Genomic DNA, 21,333 nt, shown 5'->3' with positions numbered 1-21,333 from the left:
CGTATTACTTGGACCGGCTTGTACGATACTTTCTGCCTTATTGGTCTTGCCGTTGCATTGTTTTTTTTTACAGCTGACCTTGCTGCTCCGTTAGACCCGTTCCCCTAGTGGTCGCAATGTTTGTCATTACTTTACAGGTTCCTTACTTCTGTGCCCTCTGACATGCTCCGTCATATTTCTCGTAACGTTTTCCTCATTATTTTCTTGAATTTGTTGAAGTGGACTATATCGTATTTCACCTGTTGCTTCTATTTGACTTAGATTAAGTACGTAGAGTTATCTGTAGGTTACCAATTAGCCTACCATGTCTGATTACTTTTTGCCTGTGGCCTCTGTGCCGGACCGTTGTGGCCATTAAATATCGTTCTACTATGGGTGTTTACTACGGGCTTCTGACATTTTGCACTGATGTATGCCGTTGTTGCCCTTTCACTCTGTTAGCCTGATGTAAGCCGGCATGCTTCTTGTAATTCAATTGTCCCCCGCTTTCGACCCTGGTGGACTTGCTGCTCTGCTGGCCTTGTTCCCCTAGTAGTCGACACGTGTTTCCCGCACCTTAATTCGTATTGTAGGCTATATCGTCTAGTCGATTGTACATAGGCGTACTAATTAGTAGTCTATGGCGATTTCCAATCCATCCCTCTCAATTGTCAGTGTCCGATTCAGCATTTAATTATTTGCATCTTTATTGTCATAGTCCGTGTTCATCCTGGCCCGAACATAGGCTTAGTGTTTAGTATTGCATTTCGTTCCCTTCAATTGCAACCTTATACTGTATATTTTTTGTTGTGTAGAACATGGATGCCCGCTGCCTTGCTGCTGTTTCTTTGCGGCATTATTGTGTTGCATTGTGTCCTATTGATGTCGTGAAAACCTGGAGGCCTTAGTCCGCTACACAGTGCAATCGGTAGCTTATGCAGAGCCTTGGTTAGTTTTGTTGCTGTATATTTTCTGTTCGTATTCTCTATAACTTGTTTTCAAATCGTGGGCAGCACAATTTCAAGTTCAATAAAGCCGGCGTCATACAAATGAGTTCATTATCTCATGCAATTATTGTTTTTGTTTTTCATATATTTATCCTGCATTGCGGGAAAGCGGACTTGAGCGCTATGCATCGGTGTACGCCTTCCGACGTACACCTGACCCACGCTGCAGCCGACTGCAATGTCTGTTTCCGGTTGTCTACTTTACTTATGACTTAAATTTGGTACTACCCATTACTCGAAATCGTAGGTTATCATTTATGTAGCTAAAACTGGCAAAATCCAGCGTGCCAGGGGGTAAACAATATCATGAAAACTGGAACTGATGACGAAAAACTGATTACATAGCTACTTAGAGTCAGAGCGTCAAATATGGGGGGCACAAAAAACGCGCTCATCTCCACCAAGGTGTAATAAATTAGGTTGGTCTAATTGCTGAAGAAAAAGCGGCCAAGAGAAAGGAAGTGATCTAACTTTAGTTACAAAGGAAGTCATAGTGCAATGAAACCTTTATCTTCTCATTTCAGCGTGGAACAATCGGTTCAGCAGCATCTTCTTTCTTTTTAGTTAGGTTTTAGATAAATAAAGACACAGTAAGTAGGCTAGCCTTAGTTACTACTAATTTGCTTAGTGCCAATGGCTGCTAAAGCGAAGGTACTGCAAACAAACAAGAAACGGCAAATCGAGTAACTTTAATTACAAAACTAAATTTGTAGGCATTAAAAAACTTTTTTATGAAATTAGTTGCAAAAAAATTGAACTTGAACTTGACACCAGGCAGCTAGCAAGGAGTTCGAATCCACTTCTACACATTTTCCTATTGAAACTAAACGCATCCTTGTTGGTACAAAACTTCATCAGCAAAGCTCAGATACACAATTGGCGATTTGTGGTTATAGAATAATTGCTTTGAATATATGAAGCAGGCAAAAACAGCTGTTATAACCACAACCAGTAGGGTTGACAGGGGGGTCCAGGGGGTACTTTTGGACCCGGAATGATTTTAGGAGCTTGTAACCTTACCAAGAAGCCCGGAAACTTGAAAAACCCAAAACATAATCTTAGGGTATGGCGCCTTTTTTAGAAGTGTCTTGATTTGAGAGCAGAGGATTGTTATTTGTACCGGGCCCAAATTATCCTCTCAATGGTCCTAACTACAACAATTGCGACGTCATGGTTAATTGGCAAAAGGCAAGATTGTGATGAAAAGTTTGGCATTAAAACATTCGATTTTAAAAATCTGCCGCACTTTAACTCAGTATAGCATTAGCCGAAGCAACCTGTGAGGAGTTATGCAGCGCTGCTCAAGACATTTTGCCTGAGCCATAGTGTTACACACCAAGAAAGCTCTCATGCGCCATGTAGCGAATTATTGTTCTAACAAAAACGAGATTTAATTGCCGCTAGGGGATAACAACAACGAACGAAAGACCAGCTAAATAAATGAAAAAGAAAAGTAGGAAGAACATCTGCAGAAAGCGAACGTTAGAAACAAGAAGTAAAGAACACAAATTGATTGTGACAGATCAATCTCAAATTGAAAACAAAATGGCAACACTGCGTCAATGATTCCCTTTCATCTCCCCAAGATCAAACTAGACAGAAAAATCCGTCATTTTTGCATTGATTCAACGTCTGCGTTTAGGAACAGGAAAGTTCATAAAAAATACGGTGATGACGTCACTGGGAGGACAAATTTCATTTCATAATCAAGCAATTGCGCAGTCTCAAGAAGCCGTCAACAAATTATGTCGTGAAAGATCACGCAAATGAGAACCGAACGTCATCAAATGGCGTCACAAAATGAAAACAACAACTATCATCTTACGTGTATAAATTAAACGTATCAATTATTATTACGTCATGTATGTCATAATGAGAACATGTAGTTGAATGAGTTTCGCTTTTAGCAGCATGATCGTTGCTTACTTCACAGTGTAGATTCAAACGATCTGTTATAGCCTGATGCTGCGGGTTCTTTTTGGCAATATCAAATTACACTAGCTTTCGGAACACAGTTCCCTAGTCATGTGCTATACAGATCGTTTGAATCTACACTGTGAAGTAAATAATGAGAACAAATGAACAGTCAAATGAGATGGAAAACTTAAAACAAAAACACTTGATGCTAATGGAAGGATGAAACTGTGACAAAAATGGCTTGATAATGCAGAAAATTACAACGACACGAGTTATTGAAATCAACTTTGGAAAATTGTGGTACGTCTGAATCAAATTATCGACAAGTTGAGTTGATTCAACAACAATATGAAACTTTCAAGTAAAACGACGAACTGATAAAAATACTAAAAATCACAAGGGAATAAAGTTGCTTCGAATGATTTCATGTACGTTGGTTGAAATTGAAACAGCACACGTGAATTATTGAGTAATATCAAATAATGATGAAAGAGTTCAACAGCAACGAGATTGAACATTATTTGTCAACATAAACGTTTCGTACTTCACATCAACATGCATCTTCAGAGAGCACAAGATCTCGACTTCTGTGATGTCACAGAGACACGATTGACATAAAACTAACTCTATTTGTAAATTACAAGATGCAAAGTAATCAGCAGTACGAACGTAGGTAGCACAATCCATTGTAAAAAATAGTTTGCAAATAATGTTCGGTTTTGTTACATCATAGCCTCATATACGTATCAACATGACAACACAATCGTAATAAAACAAAGTTCAATCGTTAACAGGTTTTAGTCTGACGTCATGACAATGAAACAATGTTGCATAAAACAATGAAATATAAAAACAACAAAACTGCATCAAAGCTATTGCAAAGAGCACCCCGGATGACGCGAGGTTAGAAGATTCCATTTGAACTTTGCGTCTTGCGTTTCCTAATTACGTCGTCGCCACAATAGCAGCACTTTGTGATGTCATTTCATTATTAGATAAAACAGAACAGATTCCTAAGCGATGGGAGTGTGAGGGTGGAAGGCCGATGAGTCGCATGAACTGTTCTCACTGATGATGGTTGAGGCAGTAAGAGGAGTGGAGACGAGAGATGGAGGGTTCTGAGTTCGATACCTCTCCTGAACTCTCTCCCGTTGGCACTCGGTGGGATAAAAAGTGGATTGAAAAACACGGATGGTGTATCTGGAAAGAGAGCTCAGAATATTCAATCGGATAAACGGATAGAGCTTGTCTTTTACCACGTTTTCCGTTTATTGTGGAGTTGGAATATCGAATCTCGCGGTTACTGCTACTCGGACGACTCAAGGTACAAATCTGATACGCACAAGCAGCGAATACAGAGGCCTAAGTTGTAAAAAGTTGTTTACGTACTTTGGGCCATCTTGAGTCAAAGATGCAAACTACTCGTCCAAGAATTCATATCGCGTTGTTTTATTTGGAATAATAGTCATGTAAGATTGCTTATTATTATGAAACATTAACCATTCGGTGATATATCATAATCGTTGGCAGACAACAAGCTAGGAATATTACTTCAACAAAGTTATCAAAACCGTCTGAGAAGAGCCTAAAGAACTTCGAGGAAAAAGTACGCAAGCATCGATGCACGGCCGCGTGGTGGCGTTGTGACGTCACAATGTACATACCTGGGAAGCAGCGCCACAACAACAACAAGCAAGATGGATGACCAGAACCTACAGGTCTGTACCAGCCTCTCCATGACAAAGTAGGGGTTGGATGGAGGGCTGCAGGCGGGGCAGGCCGCGTTGTAGATGAGGCCAAAGGCAAAAAATATAAAAATGCTGAGAGCTTGAAAGAACCAGTGGATCCAGGTCTGGAAAAGCAAAGTTCGTTTAAGGCTGCGCATGTGAAGTCAACTTTGAAGAAAATTTCTAATCTTTCCTAGGTCTTCTCCTTCGTTTTCCCGACACTTCCGCAGGCTCTTCAATCATACAACTTACAACGATGGAAGTTGAGCTTCATGCCAAACACCGACATCGTATTATTAGATCACAAACGGTAGAAATTTCGCCACGACTTCGCAGTGATTGCAATATATGGTCGTAGATCAGATTATTCAGATCTTCAAAATATCAGATCTTCAAAATATTAATACATATCGTAAGTTATTCACTCACCCATGTCTTGGTCTCTATGGCGAGGTGGATAAGGACCACAAACAGTGATGATGACGTCACAACGGTGCCCCATTCAATAACACCTACGTCAGAGTCTTCATAGACCTGTCAAAATATTAAACCATTTAATCAAAATACCAACTTGTCAATCAAGTTTCATTCTTATCACCACAATGACCTTTGTATTAGTCAAATATCATGTAATATAGATTCTATTTGAATAAGGTCCTTCTGATGATCCCCCTTTTAGGATGAAACAGACTGTCAAGGGTTTAAAAAGTAATAACTATATTTGATTTAATTCGCTCTGGTTTGCTTTTTTCTTGGCATTGAGAACTTTTTGTAGTATTAATAGTGTTAATTGTTTCTTTTCCTACAGCATATGAAGTTGGTTGGATTGGTGAGTTTAACAAAACGTTAGCTACAAAGACACCACGTACTATTGGTTCCTCGCAAATGCGATGAACACTTTTTAGGAGTTCGTTATTTTTTCTGCCGTAGGTATTCAGAAGATTCAAATTTACACAATACGCGGTCAAATATATAATTTTCAAGAAATTTAACACCTTAAAATCATTGAATGTAAAAATCTATTTGAACAACGCAAATATTTGGCACAAAGTGAGATATCAAACTGATACAATAGAAACAAAAGCAGTTATGGCGTCACAAACACCGTTTACAAAACCATTGAACTCACCAAGTATGTTCCGAAGAACACGATGATGCTTTGGTAGACTGCGTCAACCATGTTGATCCAGAAACTTCGGTTGGAGTACAACTTAAAGCAATCGGTTTGTTGAGATTGTCTCAGTCTCTTGTGGAATAACTATTTTAATCTTTAAGAACACTTTTCAATGTGTTTTTATAAGCTATAGTAGTGTGCAAAAACGTCGAAACGATGTCCTCTGAAGAATCAATAAAACTTAACGAATTTGCCACGTAGGAGCGGAAGATTTCAAAAACGGTATGAAAGCAAATATGAACAATCAGCAAAGTAACTGGAGTTGAATAATATGTGTTTTACTATTACACATTTAAATTGATAGTTACATAAGTGTTTGATATAATGTTCTCACTGCGATAAAAACACTGCGACAAGAGTAGGTCTATGCAGCCGTAAAAGTAAGTCTACTGTGGAGAAATTAACACTTCGGCCTCTGGGCTTCAACGCTAATTACGAGAGCACCCTTGTAAATTTGTCACCAACCAGTTTGGCAGTTAATTGCTTAAAAAAGGTAACCGCCGAGGAAAATTTAGTGTAACATGCGTCTTCCAACAAAAAGCAACAAGAAAAGTTTTTAGTCCAAAGTCGTGTTTTCAAAGCTTAAACCTCACCTCATCGTTGATGCCCTGCTTGTAGAGAGATGGTTTCATTAGCAGGGTTTCCTTTTTTAAATCTTTATCCAAGGCTCCGTTAACGAGTGGAGGAACACTGGTGAAGACCAGATTGAAAAGAATGAGGTACCACTGCTCGATCATGTTGCCTCCAGAGAATCCACAGAAGAGCTGATACCAGAAAATGAGGAAGACAAAAGTCTGAAAATAAAGATCATAATTTTAATATGAAATAAATATCCGAACAATGTTGAAAAACAAAGAAAAAACAGCCCGTAAGTTAAGAACGGATTAGAAATCTAAGCGCAAAAGAGAAAAACCTGAGTGATATCAAAGTGAAGCGATTTGATCCCTGAGGATCATCCAAGAACGACCACCTAGTCCTAAGAAGACCATCCCACGAGGCACTTTGCATTCCTGCTAACATGGTACTCACCGCGTTCTTATAGAAGAAGTAGAGCACCATGGATGCCAATCGAGCATAGCTCCAGTGTCCATGGACCAGGAGGAGCTTGCGGAGGAAGCGGAATTGCGCGAGAGCATAGTCGCAGCTCATCACCGCCTGCATCCCTTCCTGCCCGCTCAATCCGATCCCAACATCCGCCACCTGGATCATGCTGACGTCATTCGCTCCGTCTCCTAAGGAAACATTTGATGGAATTTCTTCTTTTGATAATTTTAGTTGAATTTAAGATATAATTTGATAGTGATAGATCTTCTCTAAGTGGCTATTCGTCTTGAAATTGTTATTGGTTTTGAAAGGTTAAGGTAGTGAAAGTGACAAGTGAAGGTAGTGACAGTGAAAGGTTAGGTAAAGCGGATGGAATGGAAAAATAACCAATGTTCCTGAAATGATTTGTCAGCAGCGTTGGCACTGCTCTGCTTGCAAAGCGTTCAGAGCAATACAAATCTGAGATGGATACAGTGCGATATAAAACGTATTAAATATCAACATTAGTCACTCCCAAGCATGCAACTAAGTATTTTACATGTCCAACGGGGATATTGAAATGAGTCTAACTTGGAATATCGCATGCAGAATATAAAACGAAGGATGACATACTCGCCTGTATGGCGATGACAGCGTTTGCTTAATGACTTACTCAATACTGCAACAACAAACGAAAAAAGCTTCACTTCAAGTTATTACGTCAAACCTCAGCGTGCCAATCAATCACAAACTCACCAATTGCAAGGGTCATAACGTTAAGTCTGTCTTTGATCATCTTGACAACTTTCCCCTTCTGCAAAGGAGTGACTCTGCAGCACAGCACTGATCTACATCGTTGCGCCAGCTCCACAAATCGACTTTGTAAATTTTCTTGCAAAGCAAACGCTAATGTCTTGCCGTTTATAACAAGCACTGCAAAATAAAAAGCATGATACAGGTCATTCAACGCATACGAACATTAACGAACCTCCAAAGATGCTTTTTTACATCATATCAACGACTATAGCGACGTGAAAACGATGTAAAAAAAACAACTGTAGCTTGTTGGTTATACATGAGATGTAGAGACAGATAAGCAGACCCTCGAACCATGATTGCTATAAAGGCGAATGTAAATTATTTCCAAGCAATAGTTTTATACGTTTTAGATCTACGTCAGTCTTGCAATAAAAGCCACAAACTCACCAAGAGATGGATGCTGGCTCGTGGAGGGGTTGGTGTCTTCGGAGGGTGGAAAGGAAATATCAAAATATTGAGAAGCGGATGATGTTGAGTGTGGGTCGACTGGTGGGCTGCGTCGCATCTGGTCTTGTTCCCTCAAGTAGCCGTCCAGCTTGTCGGATAGTGCTTCCTGTTACGTCACAACGATAACACATGACGAATAATGAACTTGAATAGTCATTTTACAACATGCAACACAAAATCCACCTGCTGCCACCAGTGTTGCCGTTTGGTACTCTAGACAGAGTACCAAAAAGTAAAAAAATTTGGTACTATTTTGGTTGCATTGGTACCCTAAAAAATGATTTGGTACTCTGCAAATATTTGGTACTATTTGGTAGCATTTGTAATTTTTAGTTTTTATTATTCGTATTGTACTTTTTTTCAATATCAGAAAAGTTTGACAACCTGACAATGAGCAAGGCGTTAGGTTGACATTGGGTCTTTTGTTTGTCTTTGGTCTTTGTAAAAAATAGCTGCCAGATGATGATGTAAAGGAAGGAATGGGTACTGATTGGTAATTTGACAGTGAAGTTTGCAGGGAAGTACGGATTTGCTGAAGAGAAGGTACATGGTAATATTGATGTTGGTGAGAGTGGAAGTTTTTGCTGTGGAGAAGGTGAAAGGGGTAGCCTACCGGTACCTATTGACGTGTTGGTAGCCTGTTGAAGTAGGTGACTGGATTGGCTGTGACGGTTGAAGGTTTCCGCTGAAGAGCTTTGCAGCAGATTAATAGAATGAACTGCTGGTGAAGTTAGATTCAGTTGAATGAAAGAAAGCCGGCTGAAAGAACTGAACTTTAAAGTAGCCTAATTTTCTTTGTTCAATCCATCAGTTTATTTTTTTGTCACATCACACATTTGTTCTGATTATTAATCTATGATTTCAAATAAACTGTACGTTATGCCTACATGTTTAAAACTTGGGCCATAGCAGTTGCAAACTTTAAAATTGACTGTTTTGAACCGATAACACCGATACTTGAGTATCGCGCGGTACACCACTAATTTGTAGACCTACTGTGCCAATATCTAAATAAATGGTGTGGCCAACTAGCTTAAAACAGAAATAATGTTAACGTAGTTGCAGTAATAGCCTTTTTCAGAAAACATTGGCTAGGCCTGCTATACTAACTGATTATAGTCTAATTGTATTGTTATTTGTTACTGCTTATTTTTGTGCACCAATGGGTGCAGTGGCGTAGCCAGGGGGGGTTGAGGGTTACAACCCCACCCTTTGGCACGCGTGTGACGTCACGATATTGAGAATGATGCTTTCAATCTGTCTCTAAAACAAAGTTTGCCTAATTTTAAACAAAACTGCATTAAAAGAGCGGGTTTTGCCAATACCAAACATTCAGATATCTCAGCCAGGAATTAGCAACAAGAAAACTTAGAGCCTTAGCTTTGTTACCAAAAAATGCCCAAGAAAACATGATCTTATCCTTTTGCTATGTCACCGGACAGCACCATTTTATAGGAATATTTATACCCACAATTTTCTTGAAAATGCTCTCAGAATGCCCCAAATTCGAAGTAATTTTTCAAAATTTTCGGGGGGAGAAAGGTAGAAAAGCTCAGTACGTGATTTATCAAAGATTGGCCACCATGCACGATGAACAACTCACAGTATTGTCAGCATCGATGGTGATCACTTCATCCATGGGCTGAATGAGATTGCAGGAAAATCCGACGCTGATGGCGGTCTCCTGTTTGTCTCCAGTGACCACCCACACCTGGATACCTGCATCCCGGAGCGCCTCGATGGTATCTGGGACTTCCTCTTGCAGTCTGAAATTACAGTATTTTACTTGAAATCAAAGTGTTGTAATTTCAACAAGTAGCCTTTCAGTATTGTCCAAGCCACATTACCTACTTGAGGCTGTAAAGAGACATACCTTCGGCCCCAGAAACTCAAATAAAGAAGACATTCGCTCAAAAAACTTAGCAGATGAGAAGAAGACAAGGCAATACCTGTCTTCTATACCAGTGGCGCCTAGCAGCTCTAAGCTAGTCTCCATTTTGTTGACACATTCCATCATCAGCTTATCTCTATTCACAAATGAGCACTCTGCTTTTCTGTACTCCTTCAACCAATCACGATACTCCACGTCAGTGAGCACCTATTACGTCACAAATGCATTCTTATGAATTAATACAAAAAGTAGCACAATTGTAGCAAGCAGTGTATATGGTAAGCTAAAGAACAAATTGAGGATAAGGAATTGAACGCCAACTGCGTTCGGGAAGCCACTTAATCATAGTTTGAGCCGTCCATCAATCAGATGACAAAATCCTCATGAACAAGTCTATCTATGGGTTAATAAATCAAATAGTTATTAGGCTACTCTCTAAACCCTCTACACAGAGTCTACAGGCTGTTTCACCCTAAAAGGGGGATTGTTAGAAGGTCCTTATTCAAATAGAAATATAATATGGGTCAATAAATGTGCAAATAAAACTGTAAGCAATGTACGGATCTAATGACCCACCTTCTTCGACATGCATAACGTACGCAATCCGGCTTGGGCGTATGAATCTACAGACCTTGAGGTCATGTCAACAACGTGGGAAGAGTTCCTTGTTACATTAGACGTATCTCCAACCCGAACGTTATCTATGAGGCAATAGTTGCAATTGAAATATAATTAAACTGCAACCAAACTACAAAAATCAAAGCAATTAATAGAAAAGACTTACTGGGTAAGTAGTTGGAGGAAGGCGCTAGTTGGGTTAGGATGGAGGTGTCCGCCCCCTTACAATAGAGGGTTATCTTTCCGGTCACTCGGTTCCTAACAATCACTGACATCCGCTTCCGGTCAGGGTCGAAAGATAATTTGTGTAATATCTACATTATAATAAATGTGGTGAGGTCATAGTAACATCATTATAAAGGAACCATAAAATGAGGAGAAACATTCAGGCAATGATGTGAAACCGATGAGAACAAGTGGTGAAGTTAATCAACATCAAGCCGAGATTACAAAAATCCACATTCTTCTCATAGGAGTGGTAAATATGCATTACGCAACCTCTGAAAATTAACCTGACCTCAGCATCGTTTCTTTGCTCGCAATAACATTCACAAAAGCAATCGGTCAGTGGCAAGTAAATTGAGAATTTGATCTTGACAACTAACTTGGAAAGTTATGGTTTCTTCTCGTTGTGGAAAAGCGACTGTCACGAATTCTTCACCCTGATCGCAAGACCGACTAGCCAGCAGGCAACCGTAGGCCTGGGCAGCGTAGACCAGTGCAGCTTCGTCGGGCGATTCAGCTTCATAGCGGATCGCGGTCGGTTTGATGGTAGATCTGTTGGTTAGAATCGATGTGTTGTAAATTATTTTATGGATGAAAAAGTTATTTGTGACCACATAAAGAAACGCTACAATTCAAAATTCCCCAATGGGTTCTGAGTAGAGTTATTTTTTCATCGTCAAATTTGCACTGAAGTGTTGGTACCTTTCCTTTCCGTCAGAAGAGCAAGCTCTCAGATCGTCAGAGCTGGAAGCATCTCCACTTTCAAAATGAACGCTTCTCACTCCTTCTAGTTTGTCGTGGCACATCTCTGAACAATCGGAAGATGACGCCACAGCGCCATCTGACGACGACGAGTTTAACTGCAAACACAATTATCCGAATGTCATTCGCATGATAAAAAAGCGTGCGACAAAGAAGATATGACTGTCAAAGATTAGTCTTGAATCATGAAACTTAAAAGAAATGCGATTTGTTCAGTGAGAGATTATTTTTCGCATTAGAATAATAAAACTATAACCAGTTAATCACTAACTACTATATATACCAGTACGTGTGCGTGATACCTGTGACGAATTCACTGATTTTCCATCCTTCGCACATGATTCCCCGATGTCATTGGACAGAACAACAGTGTTGCATATAGCCAAGGTTATGAAGAAATCCAAAATTATCTCCTCATTTGCAGGAAGCTCAGTGAAATTGTCATGTTTCTGTATGGACTGGAACTTCGTAAAAAGAACAGGGTCTGGGGTGACGTTGGTTACCTAAAAAAAATTGGAATACTATTGAGGAATGCGATTTCATTTATTTAAATATACTTCCCCCAACACATCTAAGCAAGGACTACTACGGGGCAGATTTGAAGTAAATATAAGCAGAAACTTCAACGTATGGTTAACTGTTCACTTCTGCTTGTCAAGTTACATCTTACTTCACTGAGACGAGTTTAGAGTCAACTAAATAGTCAGTCGAAGACTGATCGGTTTATGGAGGTTCAACTCCGCTTAAAATGCAGCGTGATATTAGCCAATTTTGGTAATTGACACAATGTTTTATACATTACCCTGACGATTGAGTATTAATATTCGTCGGTATTTTCATTGATTGGAATAAGTAAACTTCTTTTCAAATCGGCCACATGAAGTTAACAGTTTCAAGACTGATTCAATTAAACAAATAAATTCAAAAGATTATAACAATACTCGTCTTCTCTTCAATCACGACAGGTGCGGGCTATCGTTTATTGTAGTAATAATTAACAATTACTAATTACAATAATAGAAATAATTACTGACGAAGCAGAATTGATTGACTGATAAACAATAAACAAGAAGTCCTCAACCCATCCTCACTACGTCATCGATGCTTTGTGATTCCACAGATCCCATCTCTTCCTGGTTCGCATCATCAAAGACTTCTCTCGCTGACGCAGAGCTCATGGTGCGACGATGGTGGGCTGCTGGCCTTCTGATGCTACCCTGGTCAGAAGATCAAGACAGTTTACATCTTTACAACGTTTAAAACCGTTAGAGTGAAGCGACCAGTTTCAAGTGTAAACCGATCAAAACTATAGCGGCCACGTATGACGAGGTGCCGCCACAGAGATGTGAATAATTAAACCGATTGTTTGCATTACAAGATCGGGACCACGGATGATAAAGCGCCTAAGTCAGGTTGCACACATTTTACGATTAGAGTTGGACTCCAAAAGGTAACAAGTAGCACCCTAAAGCAGCACGTGGGCAAAGGAAACTACAATGGATTTCAAACGATTCTACTCTCTAATAAGATCAAGCATCGTGCGAGAACAGAAACTTCAGTAAAATTTTCGGTATGATTTAATAGCTTTTCCAAATATGTGACTTAAATATCTTACTGAGCGCTTCCTTGCAGTTCCAAGGGAACTAGAAGTAGGTGTTCTCACTGACTTGTGTGGTGATCCTGTGTCGCAATGACTTTGTTCCATGTTTCTCCTGGAAAAAATATCAGCCTCGTGATAGTAACCTATTTAATTTCAATACAAGATTTGAAAATTGGCATCAAACTAAAAGTTTCGTAGAGAACTAAAAAAAGGTTGAAATTGTATAAAATAATCATTAAAAGTAAACACTTTCATTGTCAGATTAACTGTCTTAGACTAAACGCAAGAATTAATATACACAGAACAATGAATTGTATTCATTGCTTGTCATATTTTGAGAAATGAATTCAACTTAATGTAATTAAACCGTATCAAGCTTGAATAACTCAATTTAATTCAAGTTTACAATCATGGTGAACAGTTAGGTATATATTTGAAGAAGTGGAATGTTATTATTGGAAAGCAAATATAAAGCATTTCTATGGTGATACTGATGTTCATGTATTTCAACATGTTGAGAACGACTTTTTCAGCCGATGGCCATTGAATGGGTGGTGAGCAGTGGCGTACGGTGATTGACCATTTTTGGGTGTTCACGTTTTTTCAGCAGGCTGTAAACACACAGTAGGTTTTCAGTTTGCGCAATGGCTGTTGAGATCAAATCAATATAAACTGACGTGATAAGATATAAAGAGTCACAGAACAGTGCACATCAAGCATGTATTTGAAGCTTTTTACAAAATTTGCATACCCCATAAAAATAGCCACCATACGCCACAGGCGGTGATGCTACCTTTCAAGCAGAGATGTGTTGTTATCATGCGCATGGCAATCGTTTCCTTGTATTTCTTGACGACTGGCAGAGACGCATGCACGAATGAGATTTGACTTTAGTATGACATTAATTACATCAACAAAAACATAACAATCTTGAATCAATTTAGTTTGGAGCGATTATCAAATCTTTCCAAATAAGATTGCGTAGGGTTTTGATTCGGAAGCAATGGCCATGTTATTCGTGGTTGTTACTCACATGACTTGAGCCACTTCCGCCATGTCGGTTCTACATAGGATTAGACGGCACATTGTTTACAAGGCAAGGACTGATTCAACTTTGAAATATTTGCAATTGAGCACTCTGTTAGCAGACACCTTGCTGTTGCATTGCGCATAGCTCACCGCTCCAGCAGTTGAGCACTCTGATAAGGTGGGTGAAAGAATCCAAATGTAGTTCCTTGCGTACCACAAATCGAAAAGTCACCACGCAGCATTACTTATATAGCAATAAAGCGTTCAAGTCTGGTGCGACTGTACGTTTATTGCACTGATGAAACCTTCATTATTATTATTGTTCATTGATCAAATGGACTGAAATCAAAGGACCTACGGATCAAATGATACACAAAGAATAGCAATACAACATACAATAAATAATGTAAGTTGCATTTCATGTTGTACATGAGCTTCAAAGATGTGTGTTTGGTAACGAGTGGAAAAATCCATCTTTAAGAATGTGCATATAGTAAAGGTCGGGAAAACAAGAAAATATTTCACGTTGTGTGATAAACTCTTAGTTGCAAAGTATTGTCGGCAGTAACATACCGATAATGAGACTTCATCGAGCCAGCATCGTGTCTTCTATGAGGATGATGCGGTGTTGCATCTTCGTTTCCATGCGGAATTTCATTGTCTGCTGGAAAACAACTAACAATCAAGAAACGACTTATTCTTTGCATGATCAGCTGAATAATGTGAAACATCCAGTAGCATAGGAGTATTGATAAAACGCAATATTGATAGAAACTCTTTTCAGGACTCTTCAGATGCACATTGAACAGGAATTAATAAAGTTCTTTGCTACTTTTAGTGAGGTATTTTATTCCAACAACAAAACTTACTGGGATTGAGTTCAGACAGCAAGTGTTCTAGATTATCCACGCGAACATCTAGCAACCACAAAATACAAAAGTTAATACTTTGTCGATCTCAGTAATATAACCAAATATATAAAATATTCATTGAATCAATCTCAACCACCACGACTAGTGATATTTTTCCAGCCCCGTTTTTGATCGTGTTGGCGTTTAACTTATTTTTTACACTAATTCCACAAAGTATATTTTTTATAACCTCTTCTTGGGTTGGTCAATTTTTTCACGCGTAGTACGTAGTAGCTGCCCCATCACAATAAGCAATATGACGAAAAATGTACCGCGTAAGCTTTTCCAGTGAAATATCCAACTTTAAATACGGTCACCACAATCAACTTACGATTTGCGGCGTGGGGGTAATCAACTCCTCCGATCGTACATCTCCGAAACACCATTTCGTTTTCCGTTAGTGTCCCTGTTTTGTCCGAGAAGACATATTGGATTTGTCCTAAATCTTCAGGAATGTTCAGTGCCCTACATTTCATGGCCGTGTCGGTCTTTGGATGATATAAATCCTCATCCTGATTGATCATGTAGACTTGGACAGACTTGACAAGCTCTAATGACACGTACAGGCTGATAGGGATCAAGACCTGAAAATATGAGAGTGCACAATAGGGCCACATGTCAAAATGAATACAAAACTTGTAAAAATAATAAATTAAAAATGACAATGATTAGATACTGTGTCTAACTCAATTATTCCTATATTTGATACTATCAGTTCAAGAGTTATATTCAGTACAAGCTTAAACTTTAAAAGTTCCACTCACAACAAGATTAGCCACAGCATTGCAATGATGCGACTATGATAAAACTTGTACCTGGAGCACTACAACCATCGTCCAGAACATGTAGAAACCAGATAACAACGAAGGCATCACGTCATTGAATTTGTCTTTCGGTATAAAAAGTTCAGTTTGATGGTTCTTGTTTTGATGAAGAGTCCATAGCCAGTTGCCTGAAGTAACAACCAACCAGTGTCACATACATTGGAAAAATTTACGAACTGAGCATCTAGTTTATCAAAGGCCGCATCGGATATGATACTGTGCAGTATTAGTGTCACTGTCACAGACAACAATGGCATAATAAATGAAGCAACTTCTTAAAACCGATGGAAATTTGCAACAGATGATGTGATTACATGTAGGCCTGCTTGTGTCCAGAACAAAAAGTGAACTACTGCCACAGCAAGCGGTATGTCATCACGTTTATACAAACCACGCCACTTCTATTTGAATTTGAGCTGATTATGCTGAAGCAAAATCGATTTTTAAATAACTTATGCTAAAATATGAAATTGTTGTGTAATGCCGGCATCCGATGAATGCAAATCAGTAAGTACAGAAGTACATTATTCTTAGATCGTTAAATCGAGAAAACTTAAGTCTTATAATTTTTAACTGAAGTCGCAATTCCAACTCCAAACGCAATGTCATATTAGCCTTACCCACGGCACCAATCGTGCACATGGTGACAAGCAGCGCGAAGCAATAACCAACATCAGTGTTCATCCGCCGTTCCAACTTGCTGCGTTTGTACCTGACACGTTAAAACAATACAACATGGAAAATTCGCTTGTCTGGAAACTTACAGAATTAACAGGAAACCATGCGATACGACTGTGTCAAGTCAAAATCAGAAAAAAAAATTGAAATTTTTAATGCATTGCAAACCAAAGTTTCAACTCAAGATTTTGATCCGATTTCTTGCACAGAAAAAAGACGTAGCAAAGAAAACTCAACAATACTTTTAGCTATAAAAGCTCGGATGGAACATTATTAATATCACAATGGCTCGTTTCAAATCAATAAATACAAAAATATCATGAATAGAGCACATAAATAATCATATTAAACAATCAGCAGCTGACGTAAATTACCTGGGCCCATTATTGTTAAGCATGGCTTTCGTCTCATGGCCAGCGTAGACAACAAGGCCTTCAACATAGTCGGTGTTTCTCAGAACACAACCACGCAGGAGAAGATTGCTGTTGTTGACTGGGATCTTGTCGCCGTTGTGCGGTGGGATGCTGAGAACATCACAAATGTTTTAATTGTGAAATATCTCAGACAGCAAACCAGTCGTTTTTACAGTTTTACAATGTAAAAAGCGACTGGATTGCTGTCAGGGATCGAGCGCCTCTCATCAGGTGAGGTCACAATTGCCATGGTTATAGCCACAAATGCAAAGTGCTCAATTTAAACCAGACACGTTATTTCATGCTGATACTTTCGGATAAGGATCAACTGTTCAAAAATTGTTGCATATCAAGCCAAGTATCATCAGTGGATTCCACATTTATTTTTAAACGCACACGAAAAAAATACATTTATATAAAGATTCACGTCCATAGTTTTCGACAAATCATAGCGTTCTTTTCTGTTATCTTCCTTCTGTTATTTTTTTGTCTGTTTTCGCAGACGTCGGGGCAGTACGGAGTCTGGCAAGGCACATCTTTAGCTTTCAATCATCACGATCCAGGGGGCTAGTGTTGTTCAATGTTCATGTGCCACATTACCATGAAATTAATGAAATAAAAGTAGAAATCACTCACATATTTCCATGAAATTTGTAAATCTCGTTATTAGGAGCTTGACATTCAACCATGCAGTTAAATTGAGTCAGTCGAAAGTCTTTTGCCTGCACCAAAACAACATCATTTCTCATCCATCAAATCAAATAAGCAAATAAGATTTTTCTGATAATCCAAACGTACGTTTTCATGATCACTGTGACGTTTCACTGCAATCCTCCGCTTCAAGTTGCTTTCTCCATCAATGTTAGAAGTTTCAACGAAACACCCCCCACAACGATTAGACGTGTGCAGGAGTAGCACATCTGCTGGTATCACATTATTGCACATGACTTTCACAATGTCACCAACCTTAACCTCCGACCACCGCACAGTGGAATAGTTGTCATCCTCACTGCATGAAATTATACATCACAAATTATAATGATTTACTTCCAGTACTCAAGTAATAAATGATGTTGAAAATAATAAATATTCCAAAATAATAATTACTATCAAGTATCAACACTCCAAAGAAATGTTCACTGTTCAGTGCCAAGCAAAGCAATCATGTTACATAATACAGTAGCTACTAACTGATCGAAAATCACTTTAATAGCCTGATTAACCCTTCTTGGGATCTCAGAAGGTTATTCAAATACATTTTTTTTAATAGGAACCTTCTGAAGATCCCAGTAACCATGAAGCAGGCTTCTAAATTTGTTCAGGGATTAGTGACCACCCCGGCAGTGGGATGGCACAGCGGATAAGGCATTGGCTTTCGAATGTTATTATGCGAATCTAATTCCACACCCAGCTTAAGCTGGTTGTTGAAAAACATTGCTCACTTCTAGGGTGTAACTGGACGTAGCTGCTGAAGAAGAAGCGGCCAAGAAAAGGGAACTGGCCATCCTACTCTCGTTAGGGAGCAAATCTTTTAGGCGCAGACAGTTAGGCACCGGTCAAATAGGTGTGCACACTGTGGCGTCTGGATATTTAGGTGCGGAGCACTGCGGCGCCCGTTTATTTAGGTGCCATTCCTAGTGAAGTCTGCAGATTGTATCAGCTTGGCAGGTAGGGCAATGCTTTTCACACAAAATGTTGTATTGAGCAGAAAAATATGTCGTGGCTTCCGTGGGTGAAGCTGCTTAAACCGGCAATGCTTTTCACACAAAATGTTATATTGAACAGAAAAATATATTGTATTTTAATGCGCGTGTTCGGCATTTATTTGTTGTTAGTCTAGGTTTGCGTCGGCGAAAGCTTTATCAATAAATTATTCAAGTTTCCAAACATGACTGAGTTCACTTTTAGTGAGCCAAATAATAACTACACTAAACATCAGTCAAAAATATACCGTAGTCTATATTCAAGCGGGTGGTAGGCTTGAGTGAAGAGTAACTTAGTTTTACGTCAAAACCCCGACTAGGTTTAATAACGAGCAAAGTCGCACCATTATGCTTGCAACTTGTAGCCAAGGTTCATATGCCCTATAGAAACGTATTCATGTAGTAGAGCGTTGTCTCATACGAACTCGCCACACGACCAATCCATCCCGAGTAGAAGTAATTGCGAAAGATAACAGATTAAGTAAGGTTCCATCTGGCTGCAACCTGTGTTCAGGATGCATAGCAAATGTCCTGTGGAGATGTGCTAATATCAAGAGTAGTAGAGCGTTGTCTTGCACCTCATCTCCACACGCGCATTAACAAAACAACATATTTTTCTGTTCAATTTAACATTTTGTGTGAAAAGCATTGCCCTACCTGCCAAGCTGATACAATCTGCAGACTTTACTAGGAATAGCACCTAAATGAACGGGCGCCACAGTGCTCCGCACCTAAATATCCAGACGCCACAGTGTGCGCGCCTATCTGACCAGCGCCTAACTGTCTGCGCCTAAAAGACGTGGACCCTCACGTTAGTGCTGAAAGCTGAGTATAATGAGAACCTTATCTTCTCATTCCTCGAAGATCAACAACTGAGTATGAGACGTTTACTTTAGTGACTACCTCAACTACAAAAAGAGTGACCAACGCCAAACAGCGCGAATAAAAGTAAATATAGTTGAAATTCTCCAAACAAATGAAATTGATCACCAATAATGCAACAAAACAAACTTGTCAACAGAAATTACAATTTTATTACAAATATATAGTACCTTAAGTTCACTTCAGTTTTTGAGCCATTCACTTCGATGTCACTTTTGTATCTTCCATAATCTTCCACTAAATCTTTGATTGCTTGAACTGATAGGATCCCAATAACCGGAACCATTGAAAGAAAAGGTTCAATTGCACTAACTTCAGGAATAAAATTCAACAAAATAATAAATACAAAGTAACAATTGGCCAAGCGATGAAATTGTTCAAACAGGTTCTTTGGAAGAAAAGATAGAATGGTGTACTTTGTCGTACGAATTGCATTGTTAGAATATTGCTCTTGTACTTTCTGTAACGATACAAGATCATCTTGGCAATGTTCACTTCTTGACAGATGCCGGGGCAAAATTGTACGTTTCGTCTGTTTTTCATTTCTGCAAACAGAATTGAAATAAACAATGACAAAAAATATTTACTAGTTGAATATTAGTGACAAGAGCAGCTACGAATCTTACAGACAATTTATTTGCCTAATAAAAAAGTTATATAAATAGATAAAATATTTGCTTGTCAACATATCATTTTACAGCTTCTCTTGAAAATGTTATTACATGAATGGTAGCAGTTGTTAAAACAGTAGTTGAGACTAAGAAAGGAAAAATAGACAGTCCTGTGAAAAGCGAAAAAAGAAGTGTGTGGGTAAACACAATGAAGAAAAAGACTAAAGAACTGATGAATATGCTACAGATAAGGGAGAACATTGAACAACTTCCAAGGGAAAATAAAGTAAAATGATATAGACAATTTTGGGCATGTGTTAAAAAGAAAAAAAAATTCTCTGAAAGGGATTAGCTTTGAAGGATGATAAAAAGAAGAAACGCCGACAACCAACATGAACATGGAAAGAACAGATAACGGGTTTAAAAGAGGAAGATGTGATGGACAAAATAAGATGGCGAAAAGATGTAAAGATTTTGTAAACTTTGAATGAGCAATGAGCATGTAGTGAGGCGCATACAAACAATAAAAAAAAGATATAATATATATTATAAACAAAATACAAATCAACAATTGTATATACCTTTTTTTAAGCTGTAAAAACTTTGGCAAGTTTCTTGTTAAAATTGAAGAGCTGCACTCTTGTGGACAATTGTCTTGACTTCGCAAAACTGGACGATCAAGTTCTTGGCTCCAATTGGAAGCCATGGTAAAAACTCATTACGGGCTCAATTCTATCACCCAATATCACCCAAGACTAACCTTTATTTTTATTCAATAAAAATGTAAAAAACTACAAAAAAAATTTTGTCAAACCTAGACATAAAAGAACAAAACTTAAAATGCTAGGGTCAATGCAAAAGTTATATACAATTTCTGATTATTAATGATTGACCTAGCTTATTCAAAAGCAAAAAGTAAAATGAAACCTGATTGAAATAATAACAGGTCTGTTTCATATTATATTATTTCAACCTATTTGTCATGTCTACATTAGGGTGGCCAAAAAAAATGGAAATTTTTTATTTTTGTTTGCACACCCTCTCATTTGAGGAGGATTCTTAAAAAAATGACACTGTGAAAATTTGAAGTGAA

General features: G+C 38.6%; 1 protein-coding gene across 1 annotated transcript; it reads right to left on the bottom strand.

Moving 5' to 3' along the window:
- Positions 1-1,661: 1,661 nt before the first annotated feature.
- LOC145783658 (phospholipid-transporting ATPase VA-like) lies at positions 1,662-20,946 on the bottom strand. Its single transcript, XM_082595542.1, has 26 exons — positions 20,822-20,946; positions 19,800-20,174; positions 17,843-18,053; positions 17,681-17,766; positions 17,006-17,155; positions 16,574-16,665; positions 15,945-16,081; positions 15,461-15,713; positions 14,792-14,882; positions 13,205-13,301; positions 12,681-12,806; positions 11,892-12,092; positions 11,530-11,687; positions 11,208-11,379; positions 10,769-10,916; positions 10,561-10,685; positions 10,043-10,191; positions 9,697-9,859; positions 8,034-8,199; positions 7,584-7,760; positions 6,834-7,036; positions 6,398-6,598; positions 5,760-5,840; positions 5,060-5,164; positions 4,568-4,755; positions 1,662-4,103 (listed from the first exon to the last, which is right to left on the bottom strand). The coding sequence occupies exons 1-26, from the start codon at positions 20,944-20,946 to the stop codon at positions 3,917-3,919; spliced, it is 4,167 nt and encodes a 1,388-aa protein (XP_082451668.1). The 3' UTR covers positions 1,662-3,916.
- Between the last annotated feature and the right edge of the window lie 387 nt (positions 20,947-21,333).

Source organism: Aplidium turbinatum, chromosome 14 (assembly GCF_918807975.1).
Source record: "Aplidium turbinatum chromosome 14, kaAplTurb1.1, whole genome shotgun sequence".
NCBI lineage: Eukaryota > Metazoa > Chordata > Ascidiacea > Aplousobranchia > Polyclinidae > Aplidium > Aplidium turbinatum.
The sequence above is the reverse complement of the archived record's forward strand: the minus strand, read 5'-3'. Positions and strand labels throughout refer to the sequence as shown.

Excerpts from the sequence above, each read along its gene's own strand:
- LOC145783658 (XM_082595542.1), bottom strand. The coding sequence starts at position 20,946 with ATGGCTTCCAATTGGAGCCAAGAACTTGATCGTCCAGTTTTGCGAAGT. Across the intron at positions 16,666-17,005 it reads CTTAACAATAATGGGCCCAG|GTACAAACGCAGCAAGTTGG; the intron begins GTAATTTACGTC and ends TTAACGTGTCAG. Across the intron at positions 11,380-11,529 it reads TCTTCTGACGGAAAGGAAAG|ATCTACCATCAAACCGACCG; the intron begins GTACCAACACTT and ends TCTAACCAACAG.